The following is a 25739-nucleotide window of genomic DNA, read 5'->3' on the forward strand; positions in this document are numbered from 1 at the left end:
GATGTGGGATTAAAAAAATGAATATCATGTATCGATTTCTGAAACTAAAAACAAAAAAAATAAAGTGGACTGTAATCTGTACAACTTTTTCTTTTTGGACGCCTGCAATCTTCACTCTCTTTTTTTTTTTCTTCTTTTATAAAAAAAAAAACGAAATCTTAATTAAATATTGCATTTTAAAGATTCAAATTGCTTTATACAATGTTCAAATTTTTGTAATTAAAATGGGATTTTGTTGAGAAAAAAATGTTGTTTGAAATTAAGGACAAAAACTCAAGCATCATGTGGAAGTTTGGTCAATTTATTCAGTGGGTAAGTTTGGTTTAAAGTTAGGAGACAAAGGATTTAATTTTGTTCATATTTTTAACTAACCTCGCTGCATCTAATTAATATGTTGACGGTAACATGACCAATCTGCAATAAATTATTGTTTAAAAGTATGAACATGGAGAGGTGAGAATGAGATCATCGCTTGCAGATTTCCACCAAGTTTCAAGACTTCAATCCCATTCTTATTTACATATTTTAATATGTATGAGCACTGAATTCGTGAAATGAAAGATGGAGTATAGAAGCATACCCACGGATTATATGTATATTGAAAAATAAAAGAAAAGAAAAATCAGATTGATGGAGGTTAGGGTTTAGGGGTTTTTGGTGGGCGTTTAAGTGGAGAAGGGACAGAACATGTGAAAGTCATTACCAAGTATTGTAAGAGAGTGAACAGGATCACATCGTCATCACATGTCTGCAAAAATCACCCTTATCTTTTGGCATCTAAATATGTTTATTACTTTATAAAATAGCCTGACATTATCTCACAACTTGATGCTATTATGCAGCTTTCTGTTTTGTCGAAACTCAAAAGAATGAAAAAAATAAAAATAAAGCATCTCTTCATTTGGGTAAATTTACTTTCTCGTCATTTAAAGCCTTGATTTTTTACACTCCATTCTCCTTCCAGTAACAGCTTCCTTGTTACTTGAAGGGTCTGCTTACAAGTTTTTTTATTTTTTTGGTCGATGGTTTAGAGGGGTTTTTAACTAGACTGGTTTTAAAGTATTTTAAAATCAATATTTATTAGATTTTTTATGTGTTGGTTTTGATTGGCTTAAAAACCCTCTAGAACTAGTGTAATGTATTTTTAAGGGATTTATAAAACACCCAAAATCAGAGTGTTTTGGTTGATTTTAAAATTTTATTCTATAAATACCCTATCTACTACAAAACTATCCAAATTATATATATATAAAATTAAATATATTACGTGCGTTTCTAACCATATTAAATATAAAATAATTTTAAGTAATAAAAAAAATTATTAAAATCTCATTTTTGTATGCTTTCTTAGAGAAGTAGGGCTACAATTTTTCAATCATTCTAGATGATGTAAAGAATGACGAATAAGGATAAGAAGACTTTATCATATTTGAAATTATAAAATATTAATAAGTGAAAAACAAATAAAGAACTTTTACCTTGTAATTGAAAAAACAAAACTCTCAAAAACTGGTTAAAGTTGAGGTATTGTTATGGGCATATATGTAAATTTATCATTTTAGAAAACTGCAAAAACCGTTGAAAAATAAACTTTCAAGCACAAGTTAGGTGTTTCAAAAACCGCAACTTAAAATCCCTCAAAACCGCTACAGTGGTTTACCCTCATAACCGTTTCGGTGGTTTACCATCATAACTGTTATCATGAAACTCCCAAGTGGACCCTAAAAAGAAACCCTTTCTTTTTTTGCTTTTATGCATCGTCAAGTTATTGTCCTTTGTTACAAAACCTATAAATTCAAGAGTAAACAACTTTTTTTCCACCCAAATAATGGTTTAATGACACTTTTTCACCTACTGATTTTTAAAATACTAATTTACTATCCAAATTTATATTCCGTTTCCGATTTCAGCATCATTGTAACCCAATATCACCACCATTCTTTTACTCGATTATCACTCACCAAAACCCCTTAAACTCTATTCCTGCCAATCATTGGTAATCGAAGCAATTCAGATTTACACAAACACCTCACAAGTCAAATTCCAATTAATCTCAACCACCAAAATCTAATCTACCACCAAAAGATTTATCGGTTTTCTCTTTTCAAAAACCCTAACAGCCTGAATCAAATTTATTCTTTATTCACTATTGAAATATAAATTTAGATAGTAAAGTGATATTTTAAAAGTCTGTGAGTGAAAATGTGTTATTAAACCATTATTTGAGTGGGAAAAAGTGGTTAACACATAATTTCAAGCATATCAAATAAACAACTATTGTATGTTAATTATGAATCAGGGACTTGAGGAAAGTCTAACCCACATTCCATCCGTCCAAAATTTTTATTACCCAAATTCACTTTATTGGAGTCTGAAAATCATTAACAATATTTGATATCCTTAAATTCAATATCAATTTTTTCAATTATCTTATTTAATAAAAGAATGATTATGTCAAAAATTGAAAATCAAATTAGAGGACTCTTGAAAGAAATAAAATTTATGATAAAAAAAGGGATTAACTCAACTTTCAAATACTTTTTATAATTTAAAAACATTATAATGGTGTAAGAAAACTGAAGAAGATTACAAAAATATCTCGAGTTGTCGTTATCGAGCATAGCATCTATCTCTTGGTTATGCCCCATTTCCCTCTAAATCTAAACGACACTTGTACCACGCGCAGTCAAAAAGCGTGACTATGGGACCCAGTAGATCTCTGCCACGTGTTCCTCTTTAAGTTGTTGGGTGTGGAGGAGTGCGCGCGGGTGGTATGGTAGCTTTCTCTTCTCTATGTTATGACTCACTATTTTTAGTTCGTAAATAGACCGATGACGTGGCATTGTAACAGAAAATATTATAAGTATAATATCTCTTACATTCGGCCCTTTCGCTTTGTACTTTGTCTCTAATTCTACTTCCGGAATTTACGAAACAAAATTAATTACTTTAATTATTATTATATTTTTATGCAAGTGTTTATTACTCTCTCATTATTTTAATTGGTTTAATAATAATTTTGACACGACATTTTTTACGAGTTATCACTTTTTTTTTGGGTTTAAATAATGACTTAAATGACAATTTTTTATCTAAAATTTTTTAAAATATTATTTTATTATTTAAATTTTTATTTTGATGACGAACGAATAATAAACTCAATCCAAATTATTAGAATTTTTGAAGAAAAGAGACTGATGAGTTTTTTGATGGTAAAAAATTAGATTTTAGTAGTTAAAATTGATTGAATTTGACTTAGAAGGGGTGATTACACAAATTCTAATTGTTCAATTATTAACGATGGGTGAGATCAATGGGTTTGAAGGGTTTTGGTAAGTGGTGATCAGAGAGGAAAATGGTGACAATTTTAGGTCGTAATATATCATAATCAAAAATAGAATATAAATTTAATAATAAAATTATATTTTAAAAGCTTGAAAATGAAAAACAGATATTAAACTATTATTTTGGTGAAAAAAAAGTAGTTTAACCGCATTTAATTATACACTGTATTCGATTATTTCTATGTGCGAAAGGGCCATTGAATTTCTTCACTACACTACACTAGACGTAGCATTCTCGGATTTGCATTGATTTTGGTGGCTTGAAATGGTCAATAAAATAAAAGCTTGGCACCCAACTTCCATTATTACCAATCAAAAAACCACTTTATTTTCAACAACAACCATTCCCAATTCTATAATTATTTTATCAATTTACAATTAAAATATCTAAATTCAAAACTACATAAATTTAACCAATAAATCCAAATTATCCTATTAAAACAAAAATAAATTAAAGTATTACTTTTAATTAAAAGTCTCTTAAGAAAGATAGTGTTTTTTTTTTTTTTTTTGGACAAAGTATAAAATGAATTTTAAAGGATCTAAAAATAATATTAATTTGGGAAAAAAATTAAAGGCATTCAAATTTCTTACTTTAATTGAAAGTGTACAGCTCAGCCAAATTCATCCTACTGTTTCTACTAGATTATTGTTAAAGAATTTTGATTATGTGTCAAGAATAATTTAATAAAAGTTGATATAAAAGAAAATATAAAAAAAAAGTTTGCTAAGATCATCAACATATCCCAACACAATTTATTTATTAAAAAAAAATAAAAAATTCAGAAGTGTAAATTATCATGTAATCTTTACACATAAAAACCCTAAGACACACTGTTGTAAGAACAAATCCATTCTGAATCAATCCTGACCGTCCATTCATTTACTAACGGTTCAGATCTCTCTTCCTCTCAACTTATTACTGCCTTCATCTTCCACACTCCACTCTCGCTCCCTTTCTATCTCTCTCAAAATGGCTAAAGCCTCCATCAATTATCCACTCTCAATCCGATCCATTTCTATTTATATTTAACTAAGTCTACTCTAACACAATCAAAACTTAGTTTTTGCTTTCTGGGTTTTGTTATCTTAATTCTTGTAGACATGGATTCTTGGTTTTGATCATAAAAATCATATCTTTTGAGCTTCAAACGACAAACCCATTTGGATATTAACAATATTCAGCTCAAAGTTTCAATCTTTAGCTTAAAGTTTCAATCTTAATGTGTAAATGATCGTTGACAATTTTCTTCTTGTTGTAATTCGTCTTCAAAGATGATGCCAGATATTTCAGTACGATCATCCATGTTTAAGAGCCCTGATTACGTTGAAGATTTAGGCAAGCTGATTCGTGAACAAAAGCAGCAGCAGCAGCAACAACAACAACAAACATCAGTCAATACTGCAACTAGTGCGACTGATCTTGAGAAAGAACTCAATATTTATCGAAGTGGGTCAGCCCCACCAACTGTTGAAGGTTCTTTAAGCTCAATAGGTGGTTTGTTCAAGCAACTTGGGAACAACAAAGGTGGCTTCTCGAGTGAGGAGGAGTTGAGGGCTGATCCATCGTATGTAAATTATTATTACTCTAATGTCAACTTGAATCCAAGGTTGCCTCCACCTTTGTTGTCCAAGGAGGATTGGAGGTTTACACAAAGGCTGAGAGGAGGTGGAGAAGTGGGAGGGATTGGTGATAGGAGGAAGGGAAATGGGTCGCTTTTTGCGGTGCAGCCGGGGTTTGGAGGGAGCGATGAGGAGAATGGTGGAGCTGGTGGTGGCGGTGGAGGAGAGTGGGGAGGAGATGGGTTGATTGGGTTGCCTGGGTTGGGGTTGGGAAGTAGGCAGAAGAGCATTGCAGAGATCATTCAGGTGAAAATTTGGTGATAATTGTTGTGGTGTTGGTTTGGTTTAGTTTAGCTGAATAAATGTGATTTTGGTTTGGTTTCTTCATGACAAATATTATTTTTTGGTTTTTAATATGTTAGACTGGGTAGGAGTAATGTGATGTCTTATTGATGGATGAAATTGACTGATGGGAAGTTATTGTGTCATGCTAATTGTAAGTGGATTATCACGTTGAAAATTTGTGATTTGTTGTGTCTGATAATGTTTGTAAATGGTTGTGGAATTTTAGTAGACTAAGGAATGCATTTAAACTGAAAAGGCCATATTTTGATGATTATATGGATGGTGCTTGAGTAATGAACACATGTGTATACATTTCCTTTCGTGTAAATATTATGCTTTATGTCATATAGTGTTTCCATGTTTTTCCATATTGATAATGACTATTTGTGTGCCTTTCTCATAAAGGAAAGAGAGAGAAAAGGAAAAAAAAAAAAAAGAGTTGAGTTTGTTGTTGAAGGTTTAGAAACATGAAATTAGTTGCAACGAGTGCTAGGCTTTATCATTCTGTCAATGGGACTTAATTTATATGCCCATTTCTGTTGTTTGTTTAACTTCCTCATGTTGCTGAACTTGCCTCCTCTCTACTTGGTTGCTCTCAAGTGATCTGTTCACAATTAAGTTTTGTTTTATAATGTTGCCAAGGGATGAACCTGTCATTATCTACACTAAATGAACAAATTAATAGCATTAATACCGTTCTCCTTTGGTGGTTTGGAAGTGCTGATGTAGTGGGCAATGATTTGTGACCCTGTCACGAAGAGGCACCAAATAGGGGAGTCCTCACTGGCTTTGCATTTTTGGAAATATTACTGTAATTTGAAATTCTGTGAATTTTCTAAATGATAATGCATCTTTTGTGATTTACTTCCCTAGTGTGCTTGATTCTTTTTCGCGAATTGTTTCCATTCAGCCTTTTGTGGTGTACATGCTTTGTGTTTCTTGGCTTGAATAATAGTGTAATAGATATGTGCACAGTTTTTTTCTTGACCTTTTTACGCCTCTTTTCTCCCTCTTGACAAATGCTTCATACTTTGTTACTTTATAGCAGGATGATATAAATCATGCAGCCCCTGTCTCAAGGCATCCTTCTCGTCCTGCGAGCCGCAATGCATTTGAGGATGGTGTTGAGACTTCTGAAACCCAGTTTGCTCATCTGCATCATGATTTGGCAACCATTGATGCTTTGCGTTCTGGTGCAAATAAGCAGGGTCTGCCTGCTGTACAAAATGTTGGTGCATCAGCTTCTCATTCTTATGCATCTGCTTTAGGTGCTTCCTTGTCGAGAAGCACCACACCTGATCCACAACTTGTAGCTAGGGCTCCCAGTCCTCGCATTCCACCAGTTGGAGAAGGGAGGGGTAGCATGGATAAAAGAAATGTCGGCGTTCAAAACTCATTAAATGGTGTTTCTTCAAGTTTGAATGAGTCTGTGGAGCTAGCAGCTGTTTTGTCTGGCCTGAATCTGTCAACGGATGATATGGTAGATCAAGAGAATCATTCACGGTCACAAAATCAACATGAAATTGATGATCGCCATAGTCTCTTCAATTTGCAAAGTGATGCAAACCACATGACACAAAATTCATACTTAAATAAGTCGGAACCTGGGCATTTTCAACTGCATTCCGCTTCCCACTCTACTAAGGGATCTTATTCAAATATGGGTAAAAGCAGTGGGCTTGGGATTGGTATGAACAACAATTCTTTCATGGCTGATGTGCATAAGCCTGCTTTGTCATCTGCCAACTCATACCTAAAAGGACCCTCCATTCCAACTCTAAATGGTGGAGGAAGTTCACCTTCTCAACCTCAAATGGTTGGCAACATGAATTCTGCATTTTCGAACTTTAGTTTAAATGGGTTTGCAATGAATCCTTCATCGCCACCCATGATGGGAAGCCCGATGGGAAGTGGTGCTTTGCCACCGTTATTTGAAAGTGCTGCTGCCGCCTCTGCAATGGGAGCAAATGGTCTGGACTCTAGATCATTGGGGACAAATTTGGGTTTAGGACCAAATATAATGGCAGCAGCAGCAGAATTGCAGAACATTAATAGACTGGGGAATCACACTTCTGGAAATGCTCTTCAGATGCCTCTGATGGACCCATTGTATGTTCAGTACTTGAGATCAAACGAATATGCTGCAGCACAGGTTGCAGCTCTCAATGACCCCGCAATGGACGTTAATAATTCATATATGGATTTGCTTGGACTCCAGAAAGCTTACCTAGGAGCACTGCTGTCACCTCAAAAATCTCAGTATGGTGTACCCTATCTTGGTAAATCCGGTAGCTTGAATCATAATTTCTATGGCAATCCTGCATTTGGTCTTGGCCTTCAGTATCCTGGGAGTCCCCTTCTTCCAAATTCTCCTGTTGGATCGGGTAGTCCTGTCAGGCATGGGGAGCGTAATATGCGCTTTTCTTCTGGGATGAGGAATCTATCTGGGGGTGTCATGGGACCTTGGCACTCAGAAGGTGGTGGGGGCTTGGATGAAAGTTTTGCATCCTCTTTATTGGATGAGTTTAAAAGCAACAAAGCTAAATGCTTTGAACTGTCAGAAATTGCTGGTCATGTTGTTGAGTTCAGGTATATAATCTGCTGCTTACACTTTTAGTCTTCTTAGTTGTGGTAATCAAGAAGTTTAATTCTTCATTTATTATCATGTATACAGTGCGGATCAGTATGGAAGTCGGTTTATTCAACAGAAGCTTGAAACTGCCACAGCAGATGAGAAAAATATGGTTTTCCATGAGATCATGCCCCAAGCACTATCATTAATGACTGATGTGTTTGGTAATTATGTGATTCAAAAGGTACTTCTAATGTATAACAACTGATTTTCTGTGACCTTCTTATGGGGTTTGTGGTATTATTATTCTGGATAAAGGGGCTCCATTGTGAAAATTCTGTGCATGTTCAATAATGTTGTGGATACTGTCTAAGACAATCATAGAATGTTGACTTTTTGTGGCTATTATTTCGTTTTTATCTTCAGTTTTTTGAGCATGGAACTGCTGCTCAAATAAGAGAACTTGCTGACCAATTAACTGGGCATGTGCTGACTCTTAGTCTCCAGATGTATGGTTGTCGAGTGATCCAGAAGGTATCTTTTATTTAGTCAATCCAAGTTTTTGAGATTTCATCTTCATTTTGAGAATTTGTGTTGCAGATCTTGATGCATAGATGTTTCATCATCCTACACTGTATGATGTATGATTCATAAGATTGGATGCAAGGGTTAATTAATCTATTACATTTTTTATATTTTACATTTTAGGATTGAATCACACTTTGATCTTATCAGGCAATAGAAGTCGTTGAATTGGACCAGCAGACTCAAATGGTGACAGAGCTTGATGGTCAAATCATGCGTTGTGTTCGTGATCAGAATGGGAACCACGTCATCCAGAAATGTATTGAATGTGTACCTGAAGATTCTATCCAGTTCATTGTTTCAACATTTTATGACCAAGTTGTGACACTGTCTACTCATCCTTATGGTTGTCGTGTCATACAGGTTTGTAAACCCTATATTTTTATGGCACATTTTTTGTTTCAGATATCATGACTAGGAGTGATCAAGCTCACACTTCTAATACGAAAATGTATATATATTCATGTGGCAGAGAGTCCTGGAGCATTGCCATGATGCAAAAACCCAAAGTATAATGATGGATGAGATTCTGGCGTCAGTTTGCATGTTGGCACAAGATCAATATGGGAATTATGTTGTACAGGTTTGTTTTAATTCTTGATTTATTAACCCACCAGGGCTAATTGTACTTATATGGCTTGTCAATGCTGTTAATGGTGTTTATTAGTGGGGGTTATTTATTCCAAGCAGATGAATTGGGCAATAACTGACAATGATATACATATTTTTGCCTTGATGTGCTGCACTTTGCAACATTTAAGCCCTTTTTATGGATGCTGAGCCAGTTGAGTGGAAAAACCTATAAGAAGTTCATTTTATGGATCTGTTGATTGAGAGAAGCAACAAAACACAGCATTGACCAGAGAGCTGTTTTGGCACTGAAACTTAAACAGAACTTCTGTTGGTGATTTAATGGGGAAAATTATGGTCCTACTTTTGGGTCAGTAGAGTGTGCAAGTTTTAGCAATTTAGCATTTATTCCTCGACTAAGCTTTTCAAACTATTAAATGTTGAAGAAGTGAACTACAGAATCTGTGTGAAATATAAGTTTGGTCTTCCCTTCTGTGCTGAGGGTTTCAGGCTTGCCCTTTTGCTATTGAGTTACTGATACTTTCTTTTTTGTCAGTTTCTTTCCTTTTTGTGCAAGTCCGTGGAGTCTGGTGTGCAAAATATTGTATAATAACTATATTCTCTGTCCTCCCTCTACCCCTTTTCTTAATTTAAACTTCATTGTTGCCTCACTTTTGATTTCTCGTTTATAATGTCACAGCATGTACTGGAGCATGGAAAACCCCACGAGCGCTCAGCAATAATTAAAAAATTAACTGGGCAGATTGTTCAAATGAGCCAGCAGAAGTTTGCCTCCAATGTTATAGAGAAGTGTTTAACTTTTGGAACTCCTGCAGAACGCCAGACCCTGGTGAATGAGATGCTCGGTTCAATTGATGAAAATGAACCTCTTCAGGTTTGTTGGTTTCCAATATGCTCCTCATATTGCTTTTAACTTCTATTGTTTGGTTGTGTTGATTATCTGAACTAATAGTGTTCTTATTTTGATATTTTTTTTTTCCACCTGTTTATATCAGGTGATGATGAAAGATCAGTTTGCAAACTATGTTGTACAGAAGGTGCTGGAAACTTGTGATGACCAGCAACTTGAACTTATTCTCAACCGAATAAAGGTTCACTTGAATGCTTTGAAGAAATATACTTATGGGAAGCATATAGTTGCACGTGTAGAGAAACTTGTTGCAGCCGGGGGTACGTAATCTTGCATTTTTTACATTTTGGTTCTTCGCCTTATTCCAACCCTAGTCAAAGAACATGTTTCTAACAAGTTGCTTTTATCTTTTGCAGAAAGGAGAATTAGCATTATGACTCCACATCCTGCGTAGAAGGCGTAGAAAAGGAAGTTGTTGTACAGCTAACTGAGGATAGTACGAGTGCCTCTCTCTTTTCAATTTTTTTCTCTTTAATGTCTAGTACCGGCTCCGTCTATTTATTTGGATAGATTGGAGAGCTGATTGGAAATAAAAAATATTGTTGGTTGTACTTAAAACTGTACATTTGTTAGTTTGAGGATATACCTAGAATCAGGCTAGCTGTGGCTCAGATGGTGAAAAAAACTGATGCCCTGAAGAGATAATTTTACTGTATAAGTTTTAAGGGTGTAAAAAGGGAAGAGGTAGTAAAATTGTGATCGTGCCTGTACAAAAATGTTGTTAGGCGGAGACAGCCTTTGGGGGAGTTTGGCATTTTTCCAATGTTATGGATTGTTTTTTCTTTGTTTAAGGAACCTTTTTTTTCCCAATATCATGGTTCGGTATCTTGATGGTTTGGTTTGGTTATTTTATGATGCTGGTTACATGAATTGTATGCATGATCGATGACCGTCGATTGAGATTATAGGCCAAAAAGATCATGGCAATAAGAATCACTGGAGTTTAAACTAGAGAGAAGTTGCCTGGGATTTTTTTGAAGTTTTACTTGAAAAACAAAAATTTATATATATATTGGTAGAAATCACTGATTTTGAGAAGTATGGATTAATGGGTATTTAACATCTCTTGTAGTTTCTTGTATAATGTTTTTGTGGAGTCTTTAATTTCTCTTCCAATTTCAATGACTCTTTTAAGTCTTAATCACCTTCCAAAATTATTCCATTTCTGAAACAAGTATTACGCTGGGCAAGATTTTGCATATTTTCATGAACGGCTTCAAGCCATCAGCTGATGCCTGATCGTACGAAACCCGTTAACCTGAAAACAATCATACACTTTCCAGCTTCAGATATTCAGTGTGAGCTTTGCCATCCATTTTCCTCTCCAAAGTGTGTCTAATGTAATCGACGTACTTAATCTTTCTGTATAGCTTGGGGCGATGCTTATCGTCCATCATTGATTCCAGTGGACCAATTTCCAACTCTTCATTAGGCATCATAAATGTAGCTATTGACATTCTTGCTTTATTCACATTTGTGACAGCCCTGTGTTCAATGCTTTTGTAGACGCCATTGCTCCATGCCTGGGAAAAAAATTTCAAACACATTAGATGTTTAACACGTACATTTTATCAGCAGTTCTATGAGTAGTAAAAGTTGAGTTGTCAAGCACCTCAGCAACATCGCCGATGTTCACAACGAGTGCATTTGGAATCGGTTTTACAGGAACCCATGTTCCTTTGTGCCTAATTTGGAGGGCAGTGATCTCATCATCTTGCAGAAGTAAGGTTAATGCACTTGCATCAGAATGGGCGCTAACACCAAGAACAAGATCAGGCCTCGAGCAAGCTGGATAGTAGTTCAGTCGCAATGCTTGTTTCATCTCTCCGTACAACTTTTTCAGTCCATCTTTATCCATTCCCATCAGCAATGATAGCTTAGCAGCTAGTTCATCACTTAACTTCTGCATTTCGGCGGAGTAGTTTTCTACCGCCTCCCTGTCACAAGAAATGTACACGATGGAAAGACTTAGAGAAGAGAATCTAAATGTGATTAATTCAATGTTTGTCACTAAATCATTCCTTAAATGCATACTTGAAGCCGGGTAATGTCAATGGCCAGTGCTTGAATATCCTAATCTCAGGTGGGAGAGTCATTAAGAATATCAGGTCACCCCAATCAAGTTTTTGCTCCTCTGAGACGACATAGCCTTGTCCATATCCTTGAAGATCATTTTCTGCCATAGCATACTTCTTTTTCTCTTCCAGGGGAAGTTCATAAAACGCTGCTACGGCCGCTTTCATATTATCCAAAACCTTCTGCGGCACCCCATGATTTGTTATCTGCAAATTTACATTTCAGGTTAGACGTCTTTATTGCATAGCATCACAAACTATTGACTGTTACAATTACTAGAAATACCTGAAAGAAACCCCATTCCTTGCAAGCAATGTCTAGTTTTCCAAGTTCATCTTCATCTCCATTTTCCAGCAAGGAGAAGTTTATTACTGGTATTTCGGATGAATTAGGAGAGAACTCAGAGTCAACTGTCGGCCTGTCCTTGCGTTCTTGTATGTATTTTTCAGGTACAATCTGAGAGTCATTCCTCACGATCTCCTGAACACTTGGTACAGGTAATGATTTTCCCCAACCTAACCCCTCCTCTTCTTGCACATAACTATTCTCAGCTTTTGGCTCCATTTGTTTTCATGTATTCTTGTTCACGTTCAGCAGGAATATTAATATTAGCTGATTGCTTCGTTCAATTCAAGTAAAATTGGAATCTATAATTTCCTTTTTTCTGAAAATTCCTTTCGGAATTACTGGAGTTTTCTTCTTGTTTGACTACCCAAATTATAATGTTAAACAATATAAAGAATAATGAATGTGGTTGAGAGAATGACTTCCTGGAAAGTCCTTGGAGTTTACTTCTTGTTGGACATTGTTTATGGCTATCCAATGGCGGCAATTTACTCAAAACTTTGGCGTTTTGGAACAAGATAGAAAATGCCTTAGAGTAAGACTCAAGCCAAAGAAAATTTCTGTTTTCAAATATAGACTCGTTGGAATATCTAAGGATATAAAATTGGGTGGATTATGCTTCTCCAAGAATCGGTACGATGCCTTCGTCATTTTATTAGAAATTAGAAACCACTCTGTCAAGTCGCGAATTGATTACTGATGGGAAAATTCAAGTTAATGAAAACAGCATATGCAGCAAATCAGTGGGCTGAGCCACAGTGAAACGACAACTTTATTCTTCTACTAGAAATTTCAGTAACAACTGACCTTCCATTAACAATAAATTGAACTAGAGACTTTGCAATTACTCGTAATAAAAACTTGAATCATTACTAGAAATCCAGTAACAGGTACGGGAAACAATATCACTAATTATACCATCAATTGGGAGGACAAAATGTTATGACATAACGAGGAGCCCTGCAAGTTTTAAGCCCTGTAGCATCATCATAGGCATAGCTATAAGCCCTGGGGCAAATTGCTTTAAAGACATTGGAAAAAATAGTTGGCTTGCAGCTTTTAGGATTGGCAAACTCCCCAGTGCAACAATACCTATCCGATTTTGCAGCAACACAAGCACTCTTGCAGGCCACCACTTTCCCTTGTTGTTTCACAGCCAAATTAGTAGGGCAGCAGATGTTCAAATCAGCCTCACACGCTGCGACTCCACAGCCTGCACTACCACCTATAGGTGCCATTGAAACAGGAACATTGAATCCATCAACAAGACTCACATCATAGTAATGCAAGGAAGATTCCAGGGTGCCAAGAGTCATTTCTACTACTGTTGCTGGAGGGACTCCACCGATGCCATTGCATTGCAGGAGACCGGCGCAGTCCCCAGTTTGGCATGAGCCTTTGCCGGTTGTTTGGTCGAAACAGCAGCCTTGTCTTGGCCAGATTCTGCCTGACCATTTATCAGGGACTTCAAGAACTGTTTGCTCCCCACTGAAGAGGCAGAAGCCACCTTTGTAAGGAGTTTCATGTCCAGCAGTTCCGAGGATTCCAGGCCATATGCTTTCGTTGCAGTTGTTTACTAGTATGAGCTGAATGCCATCTGCAAGAAAACATCAAAAAGAACCATTTTGGTAAGAAAAAAAACTGATCAGTTCAAATGGGTTTTTGTGAGAGGGAAACAGAGAGTACCTGATAATGACAGGGAGGAGAGTATGCAGAGAAAGAAGAAGCAGAAGAAATGTGAAGAAGTTGGCATTTGTTTTGAATTTTGGTAATGGGAAATGGTGGTTTCATTTTCATATAAGCAAATGAATCGTGATGGTGCTTGCATGTTTCCTTCTTTTTCTCCACTATGAAAGACTTTCAACTTTAGATAACCGCATTTTCAGAAACGGTTTGTGAACAAAGCAAAAGAGATTTCTGTAAAAGTTTGCAGTTGATTTTTCCAGACAGTTAAAAACATTACCTTTCCACTGTGAAAATTGGCAAACTGGTAAACCCATTTATACATATTTGGTGATTTTCCCACACAGGTTTATTAAAAAAAATGGCATATAAAGTATCAAATCTACCATTTTCATAGGAAAATAGAATGATTCCAAAGTAACAAATCTTGCTTGTGCCTTTTTAACATAAGATTCTATTCTTCCTGTGAAAGGATCCTTTTACAGAATGTGATAGATAAAGCCTGTTTCAAATAAATAAGGGAGATTTTCAATTATTAGATTTCTGGAGCTTCCGAGCCTTTTCCCATGTGTCAAGTTTCACTTTCATGTGCTTATGTTCATAAAATTCAATTAAACTCAGCACTAATCACTGTTCAATCCATCTTAATTTTCAAAAAATTAAGATATAAAAATTCGGAACTTTATAAACCACTGAATGATGTTAATTAATTTTGGAATTCAGCTTAAACTGCGTATCCATCTCAAATTAATCACATATAAAAGCAGATTAATCGAAAATTATGTCTTTCGGGTGTTATATTAAAACAAAAATGATCTGGATCTTCAGCTGAGAAGAATTAATGAATTTTAAGTTAATTTCAATTGGGTTTCATACAGATAAAAAAAAAAGTATCAAAAAATAAGCTGAAAGTGGAAAAAAATTAATTGGAATGAAACCCTAACCCTAATGTCAGTTAATAAAATTAACATAGTCAACTGCCTGTTTGTTTCTCGCGAAAACAGAGTTTAAAATGGTTAATAGGATTAAACGTAACGGTCATGAACCAGAAAACTGGGCGGTTCAAAACGGCGGCAAAACGGCCGGTCCAGGATAATCGTTTTCTTTTTGATGATACAAACAACCGTTTGTGAAGCAACCGGGAGTTCCGGTTTCTCACTTACTAAAACCGGTTCACTTCATCACGTGTCCATATGACCGAGTAAACCCGAACTAATTGTGGATAATTAAACCGGGTAAGACAGTACCCTAACCGGTCTGTCCGGTTATTCTCTTTTCGGTTTATATCTCGCCCAAACCTCCCTTAACTCGGTTCTCTCTCTTGCCCTGGCTTTCAAAAGAGAGACTCTTCAGCACTACTGCACAAGTAAGTTTCCCATTCTCTTTCAGTGTTACTTTTCTTTCAATTTATACATTTTATTGGAAAACTTATTTTGTGTTTTTGTTTTTGTTTTTTATTTTTTGTTATATTTTAAGAACTTTAATGGGTAGCTTTTTGTTCCAAGTATGCATAATATTATCCGTCTCTTTTTTGGTTTATATTTTGTGAAGTTTAAAGTTAAAATGGCATTTTAGTAGCTGTCATGGGTAGTCCATGTTAAATTAGTTTAGTTTTGTAAGATGACTCTAGTTCTGGTGTATTATGCATTGTTTTTGGTGAAGAGTAACTTTTAGTCTTTTTAGTATTAACATACTTGTGTTTTGTGTATTGCATATCTAAGGTTGATGCCATGGCATCTAGACCAGAACTGATACCGATAACATCACAAAAACATGACCCAGCATGGAAGCACTGTCAGATGTTTAAAAATGGGGATAGAGTACAATTGAAGTGTGTTTTTTGTGGTAAAGTATTTAAGGGTGGTGGGATTCATAGGATTAAGGAACATTTAGCTGGCCAAAAGGGTAATGCATCTACTTGTTTGCGTGTTTCACCTGATGTTCGCCTTGAAATGCAACAAAGTTTAGATGGGGTTGTGGTAAAAAAGAGGAAGAAGCAAAAGATTGCAGAAGAGATCACGAATAATAATCCGATTTCTAGTGAGATAGATGTCTTTGAACAGGGTGATCTTGGTACTGGTTTGCAATTGACAGAGGTTTCAAATACACCTGAACCTATAGCTAGTTCGAGTGTGTTGGTTAATAGAGAAGGAACAAGTAATATTAGTGGAGATAGGAAAAAGAGATGGAGAGGGAAACATCCTTCTGTGAATACTTATGCAGTTGGTATGTCAAGTGTTTCATTAGCTGCTAAGAGAGTGAATAATCCTCTCTATATGGCTATAGGGCGGTTTTTTTATGATATAGGAGCACCGCTAGATGCTGTGAACTCAGTTTATTTCCAACCAATGGTTGATGCTATTGCCTCAGGAGGATCAGAGGCTGTAATGCCTTCATATCATGATATTCGGGGTTGGGTTTTGAAGAATTCAGTTGAGGAGGTGAAAAATGATATTGATAAATACACGGCAACTTGGGGAAGGACTGGTTGTTCTGTTTTGGTTGACCAATGGAACACTGAAATGGGTAGAACTTTGCTGAGTTTTTTGGTATATTGTCCTGAAGGAACAGTGTTTTTGAGATCAGTTGATGCATCTGGAATCATAAATTCCTCTGATGCTCTTTATGAATTGCTTAAGCAAGTGGTGGAAGAAGTTGGAGTTAGACATGTGTTGCAAGTGATCACTAGTAGTGAAGACCAGTATATTGTTGCTGTGAGAAGGTTAACTGATACTTTCCCTACTCTGTATTGGACTCCATGTGCAGCTCGTTGCTTGAACTTAATAATTGAGGATTTCGCGAAGCTTGAGTGGATTAATGCAATAATTGAACAGGCTAGAGCCATTACTAGATTTGTGTACAATCATAGTGTGGTTTTGAATATGGCAAGGAGGTATACTTTTGGAAATGATATTGTAGAACCGGGAATCACTCGCTCTGCCACAAACTTTACAACATTGAAAAGGATGACTGACCTTAAACATAATTTACAGGCTATGGTAACTTCACAGGAATGGATGGATTGTCAATATTCAAAAAAACCAGGGGGACTGGAAATGTTAGATATAATAAGTAATCAGTCATTTTGGTCATCATGTAACCTGATTGTTCGCTTAACAAATCCTCTCTTGCGACTTCTGGGAATAATTAGTAGTGAGAAGAGGCCTGCAATGGGATACATATATGCTGGAATGTATCGAGTAAAAGAAACAATTAAGAAAGAACTCATTAAGAGGGAAGAGTATTTGGTCTACTGGAATATTATAGATCACTGCTGGGAACAACAATGGCATCTTCCTCTTCATGCTGCAGGGTTCTTCCTGAATCCCAAGTTCTTTTATAGTATAGACGGTGATATGCCCAGTGAGATTGTGTCAGGAATGTATGACTGCATAGAGAGATTGGTTTCTGATACAACTGTGCAGGATAAAATCATGAAAGAGATAAACTCATATAGGAATGCTGTTGGAGATTTTGGGAGGAAGATGGCAATTAGAGCGAAAGATACTTTACTTCCTGGTGAGGACCAATTCTATTAGATTGTCTGGTTATTTTCAGCTTTATATTACGTACCATCTTTGCTTTTATGGGAATTTACTTTAATTTTTCAAAAAATACCAGTAGCAGGAGGGTGAGTGTGAAGAAGCTCTATTTTATGTGTGTTTAAGCGTATAAAAAAAAAAAAAAAAAAAAACTAATTAGATGCAGAATAAAGCGGGGTTTGCTTACAAATGCAGATGAAAAGCTAATATAGATAATTAATATTTGTGAGGAGCAGTTTTCATAGTCATTTATTACTAAAAACTCTTGAGAAGTCCCTAATGTTTTCTATTGGGTATTTGGTGGGAAACATTTTGTTGCTTATAGTCTATGTAGTTCCAACTATCATGTGATGGATCAAATTGCTTGCATATCTGGCATTAATGTCAGAGGCACTGCATGTTTTGATCATTATATTTTTTTGCAAGAAGCCTTATAATAAGGCTTACATTAAGCTGATGTTTTACTACCTATCTGCCATAGCGGAATGGTGGTCAACATATGGAGGAAGTTGCCCAAATTTGGCACGTTTGGCAATCCGCATTCTCAGTCAAGCATGCTGTTCGATGGGATATAAGCAACATCAGATTCCTTTTGAACACATCTATGACACAAGGAACTGCCTGGAGCGTCAGCGTCTCAATGACCTTGTATTTGTTCAGTACAACTTGCGGCTGAGACAAATGTAAGTAGAAAATATTGGGCCTGGATATGTTTATTGTTGGTACCCTAAAATATCTAAGATGAGAAAATCATATTATTTCACATGCTGAATTTTTACAGGGTCAGCAAAAACAAAGAACAGGATTCTATGGACCCCGTGTCATCTGATGGCGTTAACACTGCTGAAGACTGGATCACGGGGAAAGACGTGTGTTTGGAGGACTATGGGACCTCAGACTGGATGGCACTTGATCCACCGGCTTCTAATACAATGCTTTTAGGATCTGCCAGTGATGAAGTTGAAGAGCTAGGTGAAGGTAGTTATAGTTCCTTGGATGTAAAATAGTATTCAATGAACTTTCAGCTTTGCACTGAGTTATAGTTTCTTATTTTGATCAATGTGCAGGTTTTGATGATTATGAGATTTTTAATAGAGTGAAAGATGGTGAGGAGGAAAATGTTGACGACAATCCAGTAAGTCAGTAGACCACAATCAAAGGGACACTCTTTTTTATGTAAATAATAAGTAGATTATTGTTGCCATTTGCACATTATCAACCCGACAAGGTAGGGTAAGTTATTTATCAATCTATCTCTGTTGCTACGATTGGAACCATGGAGGATGATGTATCCGAATGCTATTGTGGTTAGGAAGATTTAGGAATGTAATTGTAAAATCACTCTCACATTGGGTTTGCAGTGGTTCAATGTTAGCATTTTTGCTCCATTTTGAGGTCGGAGTTGTTGCCGTAAGAATAAATCTTTCACCCTTATATACAGAAAACTAATATTCTCATACAAATGCTGATATTCTTGTGAGTTATGCTTGACAGCAACCTGCAGTGGAGTCGGCATGCAAGAATTTCCTTGCATCTTCCTGCTGTTTCGTGCTTAACCATGGCAGCGATGATTTATTCTGCCTCCATGATCAAATTACATTCGCGTTCTTGATATTTTGGTAATAGAAGCCATGTTCAATTCTATAAGCTTCCTAAAACACTTAATTCCAAGGCAGTGATTATAAATGATTCTAAAAAGATAAGCATTGTTGGCCAGTAGTAGTATAGAAATCTGCCTTGATCGTTCTGAAATGTAAGTTCATCAGGATTAGACCACTGTAGCCAGAGTGACCAATTACAAGATCTTGAAATGGTCGGCTCCATCATTATTACATTCAAATCTGACCGGCCTTGTATTTTTCAAACTACCAGTTTCAAAAATCAACTAAATAAAATACCAGTTTTTCATTCGCACGCTCTCTCTCCAATAAGAATACGAAAGCTGATGGCTTGGTATACTTTTGTCTAATCACTGCAACTACGTGTTGAACTTAGACTTATTTTATAAATGCAATTTGGTCTTGGCTCTATCTAAGTTTTGGAATATGAAAAATGTGGAGCGTCCCAAATTGTTAAAGCTACATCTGTCAAAGAACCCAACGAATATGAGATTTGCTAAAATGGTACTCTGAACGTACTGCATATTATTTCATTTTGGCAAGGCTGTTTCTGATGTAGTGTTGTTACTTTCTGCTTTACAAACCCATGTGCAGAGAAAGGCTAGTTCGAAGAAGCCCACCGACCAATAATTATCATTTATGTGACATGATAGATGCTTTTTTTCTGTCTTCTAGCAGGAGAAAGTACTGAAAACGAGGCCAAACTCAGTTCCTTGTTTTATAGAGCAAATGGTTTTGCAGTGGAGATTGAAGCATAATAACAAGATAACTACACTACCCTCTTTAATTTTGAGTTTCCTGGATTGTCAGAATGAGATTGAAACATTAAAAATTACCTACTCTATTAGTTGGCAGGTTATCTTTTATCCTCTGTTCATTGATTAAAGTTTATTTTAAGTCCACTTGATCTTTGAATATTGGGAGCCAAAACAAGTCTGCTTCAGCCACGTCTTCCTGGGTATCACCTACCTCTTGGCTAAATTTTGAAGGGTTCATAATTTAAATTTCTAGAAAACAAAATTAACAGAGAAAGGGAAAAACAAGCAAAGAAGCAACTTCTATAGACTCCAGCTATTAAGATTACGGACTACAAATCAAGGCAGATTCTTTCATTGAGAAGCAATTTGATTTATGGACATCAGACAGAAGTATGATGGTATAATAAAAACCATATTGTTAAAAAAAAAAAAAAAAAAAAAAAACCCACCAAGGGAAAAAAGAGAAAAAAATTGGAAAACCCATTTCCCTACCATAACTATCTAGCATCATCTCTTACTGTAAGTGAGACTGGCGAAGATAAGCCTACTTCAAGATCAACATCTGCATCGTTGAGGGGTGATGACCAATTACTCACTTTCTCATAATATGAAGAATTAGGGTATGAATGAACAAAATCCTCAAACTCAAGACTTTGACCACCACCACCACTAGTAGTAGTATTAACACTGATACCAGCAAATTCATCAAGTGCTTCAACCACTTCAGGCAATGCAACCTCTCCCTCCAAGTACCTCACCACTTGCCTCATTGTAGGTCGCGCGAAGGGCGAATTGTTTGAACACATTAGCCCCAATTTCACAACAATAATAGCTTCAATCTCATCAAACTCGCCATTCAATCTTGAATCCACTACCTCAAGAATTGCACCACCTTTCCATCTATCCCAAACCCAGTCAACCAATACGAGCTCTTCAGGCAATGCCTTTGGTTCAATAGGCTTTCTCCCACACACCACTTCAAGCATAAGTGCACCAAATGCATATACGTCTGAGCTTGTTGTGGGCTTGCCGATGCGTGTGAGCTCAGGTGCCAAGTATCCCAATGTGCCCACCACCCTAGTGGTGCTCGGATTTGATCCATGCTCATACAGCTTAGCTAGACCAAAATCACCTAGTCTTCCATTTAATTCAGAATCTAACAAGACATTTCCTGCCTTAATGTCTCTATGAATAACAGTTTGTTCCCACTCTTCATGCAAATACAAAAGGCCTGAAGCTACACCTTTGATAATCCTAAACCTCTGTTCCCAAGTGAGAATTGCTTTTGGTTCATCAAAAAGATACTTATCTAAGCTACCATTTGGCATATAATCATAAACGAGTAGCAAATCACCTCTGCGGCGACACCATCCTAGTAATTGAACAAGATTTCTATGCCTAAGACGGCCAATACTAGCAATCTCAGATATAAATTCTCTCAAACCTTGTTTAGATTCACGAGAAATTCTCTTAACAGCAACTTGGATATTAGAATTTGGTAGAGTTCCTTTGTAGACTCTACCAAATCCACCAAACCCAAGTAGCTCTTTGTCTCTAAAACCTCTTGTTGCTTTCTTTAATTCCTGATAAGAGAATCTATGAGGACCAACATCAAGCTCCCAATCTTCAATAACATCAGCATTCTTAATTTTCCAGACAAGATAAAAGGCTATTCCAACAACAAAAGCCGTGAATAAAAAAGCAGAGACAGAAACCCCAACAATTAATGCTGTATGACTCTTTTTAGGCCCAGGAAGTGAAGGAAGAGAAGACAAAGTCAAAGATTCAGCTTCTCCACTCATGTTAAAACTCCAACCCAGTATATAATGTGAGCTTGAAAGCATACCTGTTGATGCAGAGAAACCAACATACATAGTGTCTCGAATAATTGATGATAGATCCACAACAAATGACAAAATTGAAGATGTTGGTTTCGCAGAGAAAGGTGAAAGCTTCACATCTAATCGATTCGTTTCCGAGTCATAATCAATCCAGGCTTGTATAACCTTACCACTCTTGAGATTCAGCACTTGTTTTGTTGAATTTTCAAGAAAATAAGCAGCTGTGGCCGATGCATTTGATGTCATGCTATCAATATCAATACCAACATGATTACCATTGATATCACCAAACTCAAAATCTTGAACTGTATCAAATTCAACTGCAAATATCTGGTTGGTTAAATTCCCGTTATCACTTGCATTGAGGAGGCCAAGATATTGACTGGGAAGAGCACCGACAAGCTCTTTTGTAGGAGAGATTGTAAAAGCAAAACCATGGCCGCCAAGCTCTGGATATTCATTAATTATAGCAAAAGCAAAACAAGTAGAGAAAGATAGAGACTTGCTGTCAGTTGAGTTCTTGAACTTGATAGGAGATGAGTAAAAAGCATGCCCAAGAACTCGAGAAGTGGTGTTCGTTAACTTAAGTAAGCCATTGTCTTCAATCTCCGCAGCACCATTTAAGCTCATATTCATATCATTGGAATCACCACGGAATCCACTGAAAAAAAACTCATTCACTTGAGAAAAAACTGGGGTTGAAAGAAAAAGAAAGAAGCCCAAAAAAAGTCTGAATTTTTCTGCCATGGAAGGGAAAAGATTTGAGCTTTGTTTGATGCTGTGTTGTGAAAATGGTGTACTGATGAAGGATTTTCTGGAATTTGATAGTGGAGCATATCCGCCAGTTTGAATCCAGGGAAGGAAGGTGTAAAAATAAAATAAAATAATTTATTTTTTTCAAACTTTATAAAAGTTTGTTGCGGCTGTTGAATTAAAGTATTTTTATTTATTGAAGAATTCAAATGAGAATTTTGTTTTGGAGACAAAAACAAGTGAGAGTGTTGGGACTTTGACACTTTAACCTCTTACTTCTTAACGTTAAGGTGAGTTTAAACAACGTTAATTTTTTTTTTTAATTATATCACCTACAATACTTAAATGAGAAAACGTCAAAGACTACGATTATCCGAAACTATTAAATATTTTCTATTGTTAAAGTCTTTAAGGGAAGTTAAACACGAAATTATAAATTACCAAAATACCCTGTATGATGTTCTACCGACGAAAATATTTGATAAATTTTTTATATTCGTTAAAGTGTTTTCGATTTAAACATGATTTAGAGACTAATAAAATTAGTTTATCCTTTAAGCTAATAAAATAAGTGAATTACCTACTAATATATTATATTCTTTGTAACAATTAAATTTTGGATAAGTAGGAAAACAATTGATATTCCTTTAACAATTTTGTATTTATTAAGGATTTTTTTTTTTTTTTTTTTTTTTTTTTTTTTTTTTTTTTGATCCTGTGTGGGAAAGCAGTACAACAAACGACACCGTCCAGTCAAAAACACAACGACACGTTTAAAGATTGAATTGGGAGATAAGAGTTTAACAGATTAAAGTCTTTGCTGTCTCAGTCTTTTGTTTGTGGGGAAGGGATCATTATTAGTTTATTACACGTCTTCTCCGGCCTTTTCCTTTACTTTTGTTTTTATTATCAGAAATGCCATCTCTTTTTTTTATTTCTATTTTAAAGATTGGAAATTTATCAATTTCTAGTTTGGCCTTGGTTGAGTACACCCATAACACATAAGTATTAAAAACAAGTCTCCACCCCCCAATTTTGTTGTTAAAGTTCATTGATGACCCTTCCGTTTTCCCCCCATTTTTCTTTTCTTCTTTCTCCACCTTTTGCCCGCCAAATCGGATTGCTTTTGAATATAGCGTAATAGCATTTGGCATTGTCTTTAAGTTGTATTTGGCCTCTAGAAGCGTTACAGTCTAGATCCAGTCGCTAAGAGCACCAACGAGGTTAGAACTAGCCTTTGGTAGTTTGTCAAGGCCAGATCTAGCCTTTGTTGTAATTGTGAGGTTAAAATGATGCCCTTGAAGCCAAATTTGGTCTTTAGTGATACTCTCGTTATTATACTGTGTCATGGTATCTAGTGACATCGTAAGATTTCCATGACATTCAATGATATCGCCAATCACCATTAGTTGCAAGTCAAGCGGTAGCTACGTAGGGAAAGGGCAAAGGTTCAGGTTTTAGTGGTAAAAATGTCATTTCTCAACTCAAAATTTTTTTTAACGAAATAGGGGTTAGACTTCTATTTTCAATACTTGCAAGCACTCAACATAATTTCATTATATGTATGGGGTTTATTGAAATAAGGCTTTTTTGTTTCCCTTTTCTAGAATAATGTTAAGGAAGAATTTTTGAATAAACATCACGTCGGTGAAGAAAATGGGTAGGTGCATCGTGGTCCATTAGACCACAAGATAAACGCTAAAAACATAAAACGTTTGCCATTGACGATGCTTACAGCTGACCCGACTTAGAAAGTCCACCAATGGAAAACCAGTTCCACATTTTTCTGCTTCTGCAACTCCATTTGTTTTTTTTTCCTCCGATTGGAAATGGAAGACGGCGACGCCCTCATTTTGCTCTTATCTTTAAACTAGTACAGCGCTAGTTTTTGCACCAGTCATCATCATCAATGTGTCAAACATTCAAACAAAATAAAATTTTCAGAAAGTTTTAGTACTGCATGTGGCTGCCTCCCGCCGTCCTGCAGCAGTAGCAAAGCGTGTGTTCCTATTATCTTGGGAAATTAATTAACATGTGATTATCGAAGTAATAACAACGTTGAAAAATGATTTTTCTTTTGTGTTGTCTTATCGACGTTGGAAATTGCTATCTCATTTTTGACATTTGCCAACATTTTCTGGGTCAGCGCAGCGGTGTCAATTGTCAAACTTCGAAGAAAATGAAATATGTTAAAAATTTAAGTCTTACACTTCGATGGCAGTGGTGTTTGGTCACCTATCACTTGGTTTTTTTTTACCATAACTATTATTTATTTAATAGACCAGATTCTTTATACGTTAATATATAATTATGTTTAAACCATAACTTAATTCGATATTTTAAGTTATTATGAACTTGTTTTCTATGTATTTATGTATTGAAACCTGTTAGTTTGGCGGCTGACAGAATAAAAACATGGGATGGAATTATCCTTATTTGTTCTCTTGCACTCAGAATGCTTTTGCATACCTCTCCCCTTGTGATCGGATGGTAAACCTTTTAGTCATTAAGGTTAGTTATATTTGAGGAGTATGTGTTCGAGTCGCAAGAAAGATATTTACTGTATTTGTTAGCGGTGTTCGATTCGTGGTATCCTGCATTTTTTAAAGGAACCGAAACCGACGGTTCCTTGAAATTTGGAACCAGAAATAATGGTTTCGGTTCCTAGTTACCCAGAACTAGAACCTGTAACAATGGTTCCGATTTCAGTTTTGGATTACCCTGTAAAATTCATGACCCCCCAAAAGTTTTTAAAATGGCAAAAAAACACTTAAAAACTTACAAATAACCCTCCACCTGGAACTTGTTAACAAAAATAAAATTACAAATTATAAATTCAAAATTAAAAACTCCATTACCTTGTAAAGATAGATTCTCAAAAGTCAAACCAACTTACTTTAAATGTTATGAAATATAAATATAAATGTATTCACGTTACTTTTTCTACAAAAGTTTTTATTAACCCCCCTACTCCTTAATTTTATTTTATATTAGTCTCAGTTCCTAGTTCCGGTTCCAAAAATTTGGAACCGGAACCTACCCGTTGACGGCCGATTCCAGGTAGGAACCAGAACCAAACCTCGGGTATTCGCCGGTTTCTGTTCTAATCGGTTCTTTTGAACACCCCTAGTATTTGTGCAATTACCTTGATCAAATAGACTTGTAGGGTGTTTTATGGCCCTAAGGATTAAACATGCTCCAATGTGGGTTTG

General features: G+C 35.9%; 5 protein-coding genes across 6 annotated transcripts; 2 read left to right on the top strand and 3 right to left on the bottom strand.

Annotated features, from left to right (window-relative positions):
* The first annotated feature begins 4279 nt into the window (after positions 1 to 4279).
* LOC116109142 (pumilio homolog 1-like) lies at positions 4280 to 10720 on the top strand. Of its 2 annotated transcripts, none has more exons than XM_031395370.1 (9): positions 4280 to 5213; positions 6298 to 7841; positions 7927 to 8068; positions 8251 to 8358; positions 8560 to 8772; positions 8882 to 8992; positions 9680 to 9874; positions 9996 to 10170; positions 10267 to 10720. In XM_031395370.1, exons 1-9 carry the CDS (start codon positions 4620 to 4622, stop codon positions 10302 to 10304), a joined length of 3120 nt encoding a protein of 1039 aa, XP_031251230.1. In that variant the 5' UTR covers positions 4280 to 4619; the 3' UTR covers positions 10305 to 10720. The 2 variants fall into 2 exon arrangements, with proteins under 2 accessions (XP_031251230.1, XP_031251231.1); XM_031395371.1 differs by having other exon boundaries at positions 6301 to 7841.
* Positions 10721 to 11119: 399 nt separating this feature from the next.
* LOC116109145 (protein SRG1-like) lies at positions 11120 to 12607 on the bottom strand. Its single transcript, XM_031395373.1, has 4 exons — positions 12272 to 12607; positions 11945 to 12192; positions 11523 to 11847; positions 11120 to 11433 (listed from the first exon to the last, which is right to left on the bottom strand). The coding sequence occupies exons 1-4, from the start codon at positions 12548 to 12550 to the stop codon at positions 11179 to 11181; spliced, it is 1107 nt and encodes a 368-aa protein (XP_031251233.1). The 5' UTR covers positions 12551 to 12607; the 3' UTR covers positions 11120 to 11178.
* Positions 12608 to 13251: 644 nt separating this feature from the next.
* Positions 13252 to 14160, bottom strand: LOC116109146 (thaumatin-like protein). Its single transcript, XM_031395374.1, has 2 exons — positions 14018 to 14160; positions 13252 to 13928 (listed from the first exon to the last, which is right to left on the bottom strand). Exons 1-2 carry the CDS (start codon positions 14157 to 14159, stop codon positions 13252 to 13254), a joined length of 819 nt encoding a protein of 272 aa, XP_031251234.1. The 5' UTR covers position 14160.
* Positions 14161 to 15333: 1173 nt separating this feature from the next.
* On the top strand, positions 15334 to 18981 carry LOC116109143. Its single transcript, XM_031395372.1, has 5 exons — positions 15334 to 15380; positions 15736 to 17533; positions 18038 to 18239; positions 18338 to 18534; positions 18624 to 18981. The coding sequence occupies exons 2-5, from the start codon at positions 15745 to 15747 to the stop codon at positions 18701 to 18703; spliced, it is 2268 nt and encodes a 755-aa protein (XP_031251232.1). The 5' UTR covers positions 15334 to 15380; positions 15736 to 15744; the 3' UTR covers positions 18704 to 18981.
* A 1292-nt stretch (positions 18982 to 20273) lies between these two features.
* Positions 20274 to 22625, bottom strand: LOC116109113 (L-type lectin-domain containing receptor kinase S.4). Its single transcript, XM_031395349.1, has one exon. It carries the CDS (start codon positions 22519 to 22521, stop codon positions 20431 to 20433), a length of 2091 nt encoding a protein of 696 aa, XP_031251209.1. The 5' UTR covers positions 22522 to 22625; the 3' UTR covers positions 20274 to 20430.
* Positions 22626 to 25739: the final 3114 nt, after the last annotated feature.

This window comes from Pistacia vera, unplaced genomic scaffold (genome assembly GCF_008641045.1).
Source record: "Pistacia vera cultivar Batoury unplaced genomic scaffold, PisVer_v2 Contig572, whole genome shotgun sequence".
Taxonomy (NCBI): Eukaryota; Viridiplantae; Streptophyta; class Magnoliopsida; order Sapindales; family Anacardiaceae; genus Pistacia; species Pistacia vera.

Bases quoted from the DNA above. Each gene is read 5' to 3' on its own strand.
- LOC116109142 (XM_031395370.1), top strand. From the start codon at position 4,620: ATGATGCCAGATATTTCAGTACGATCATCCATGTTTAAGAGCCCTGAT. The intron at 8,359-8,559 runs GTATCTTTTATT...TGATCTTATCAG, and splicing joins GTTGTCGAGTGATCCAGAAG to GCAATAGAAGTCGTTGAATT. The intron at 8,993-9,679 runs GTTTGTTTTAAT...ATAATGTCACAG, and splicing joins ATGGGAATTATGTTGTACAG to CATGTACTGGAGCATGGAAA.
- LOC116109113 (XM_031395349.1), bottom strand. From the start codon at position 22,521: ATGGCAGAAAAATTCAGACTTTTTTTGGGCTTCTTTCTTTTTCTTTCA.
- LOC116109143 (XM_031395372.1), top strand. From the start codon at position 15,745: ATGGCATCTAGACCAGAACTGATACCGATAACATCACAAAAACATGAC. The intron at 17,534-18,037 runs GTGAGGACCAAT...TATCTGCCATAG, and splicing joins GAAAGATACTTTACTTCCTG to CGGAATGGTGGTCAACATAT. The intron at 18,240-18,337 runs GTAAGTAGAAAA...GAATTTTTACAG, and splicing joins AACTTGCGGCTGAGACAAAT to GGTCAGCAAAAACAAAGAAC.
- LOC116109146 (XM_031395374.1), bottom strand. From the start codon at position 14,159: ATGCAAGCACCATCACGATTCATTTGCTTATATGAAAATGAAACCACC. The intron at 13,929-14,017 runs GTACTCTCTGTT...GTTTTCTTGCAG, and splicing joins CTCCTCCCTGTCATTATCAG to ATGGCATTCAGCTCATACTA.
- LOC116109145 (XM_031395373.1), bottom strand. From the start codon at position 12,550: ATGGAGCCAAAAGCTGAGAATAGTTATGTGCAAGAAGAGGAGGGGTTA. The intron at 12,193-12,271 runs GTATTTCTAGTA...GTAAATTTGCAG, and splicing joins AGGAATGGGGTTTCTTTCAG to ATAACAAATCATGGGGTGCC. The intron at 11,434-11,522 runs GTGCTTGACAAC...TTTTTTTCCCAG, and splicing joins ACATCGGCGATGTTGCTGAG to GCATGGAGCAATGGCGTCTA.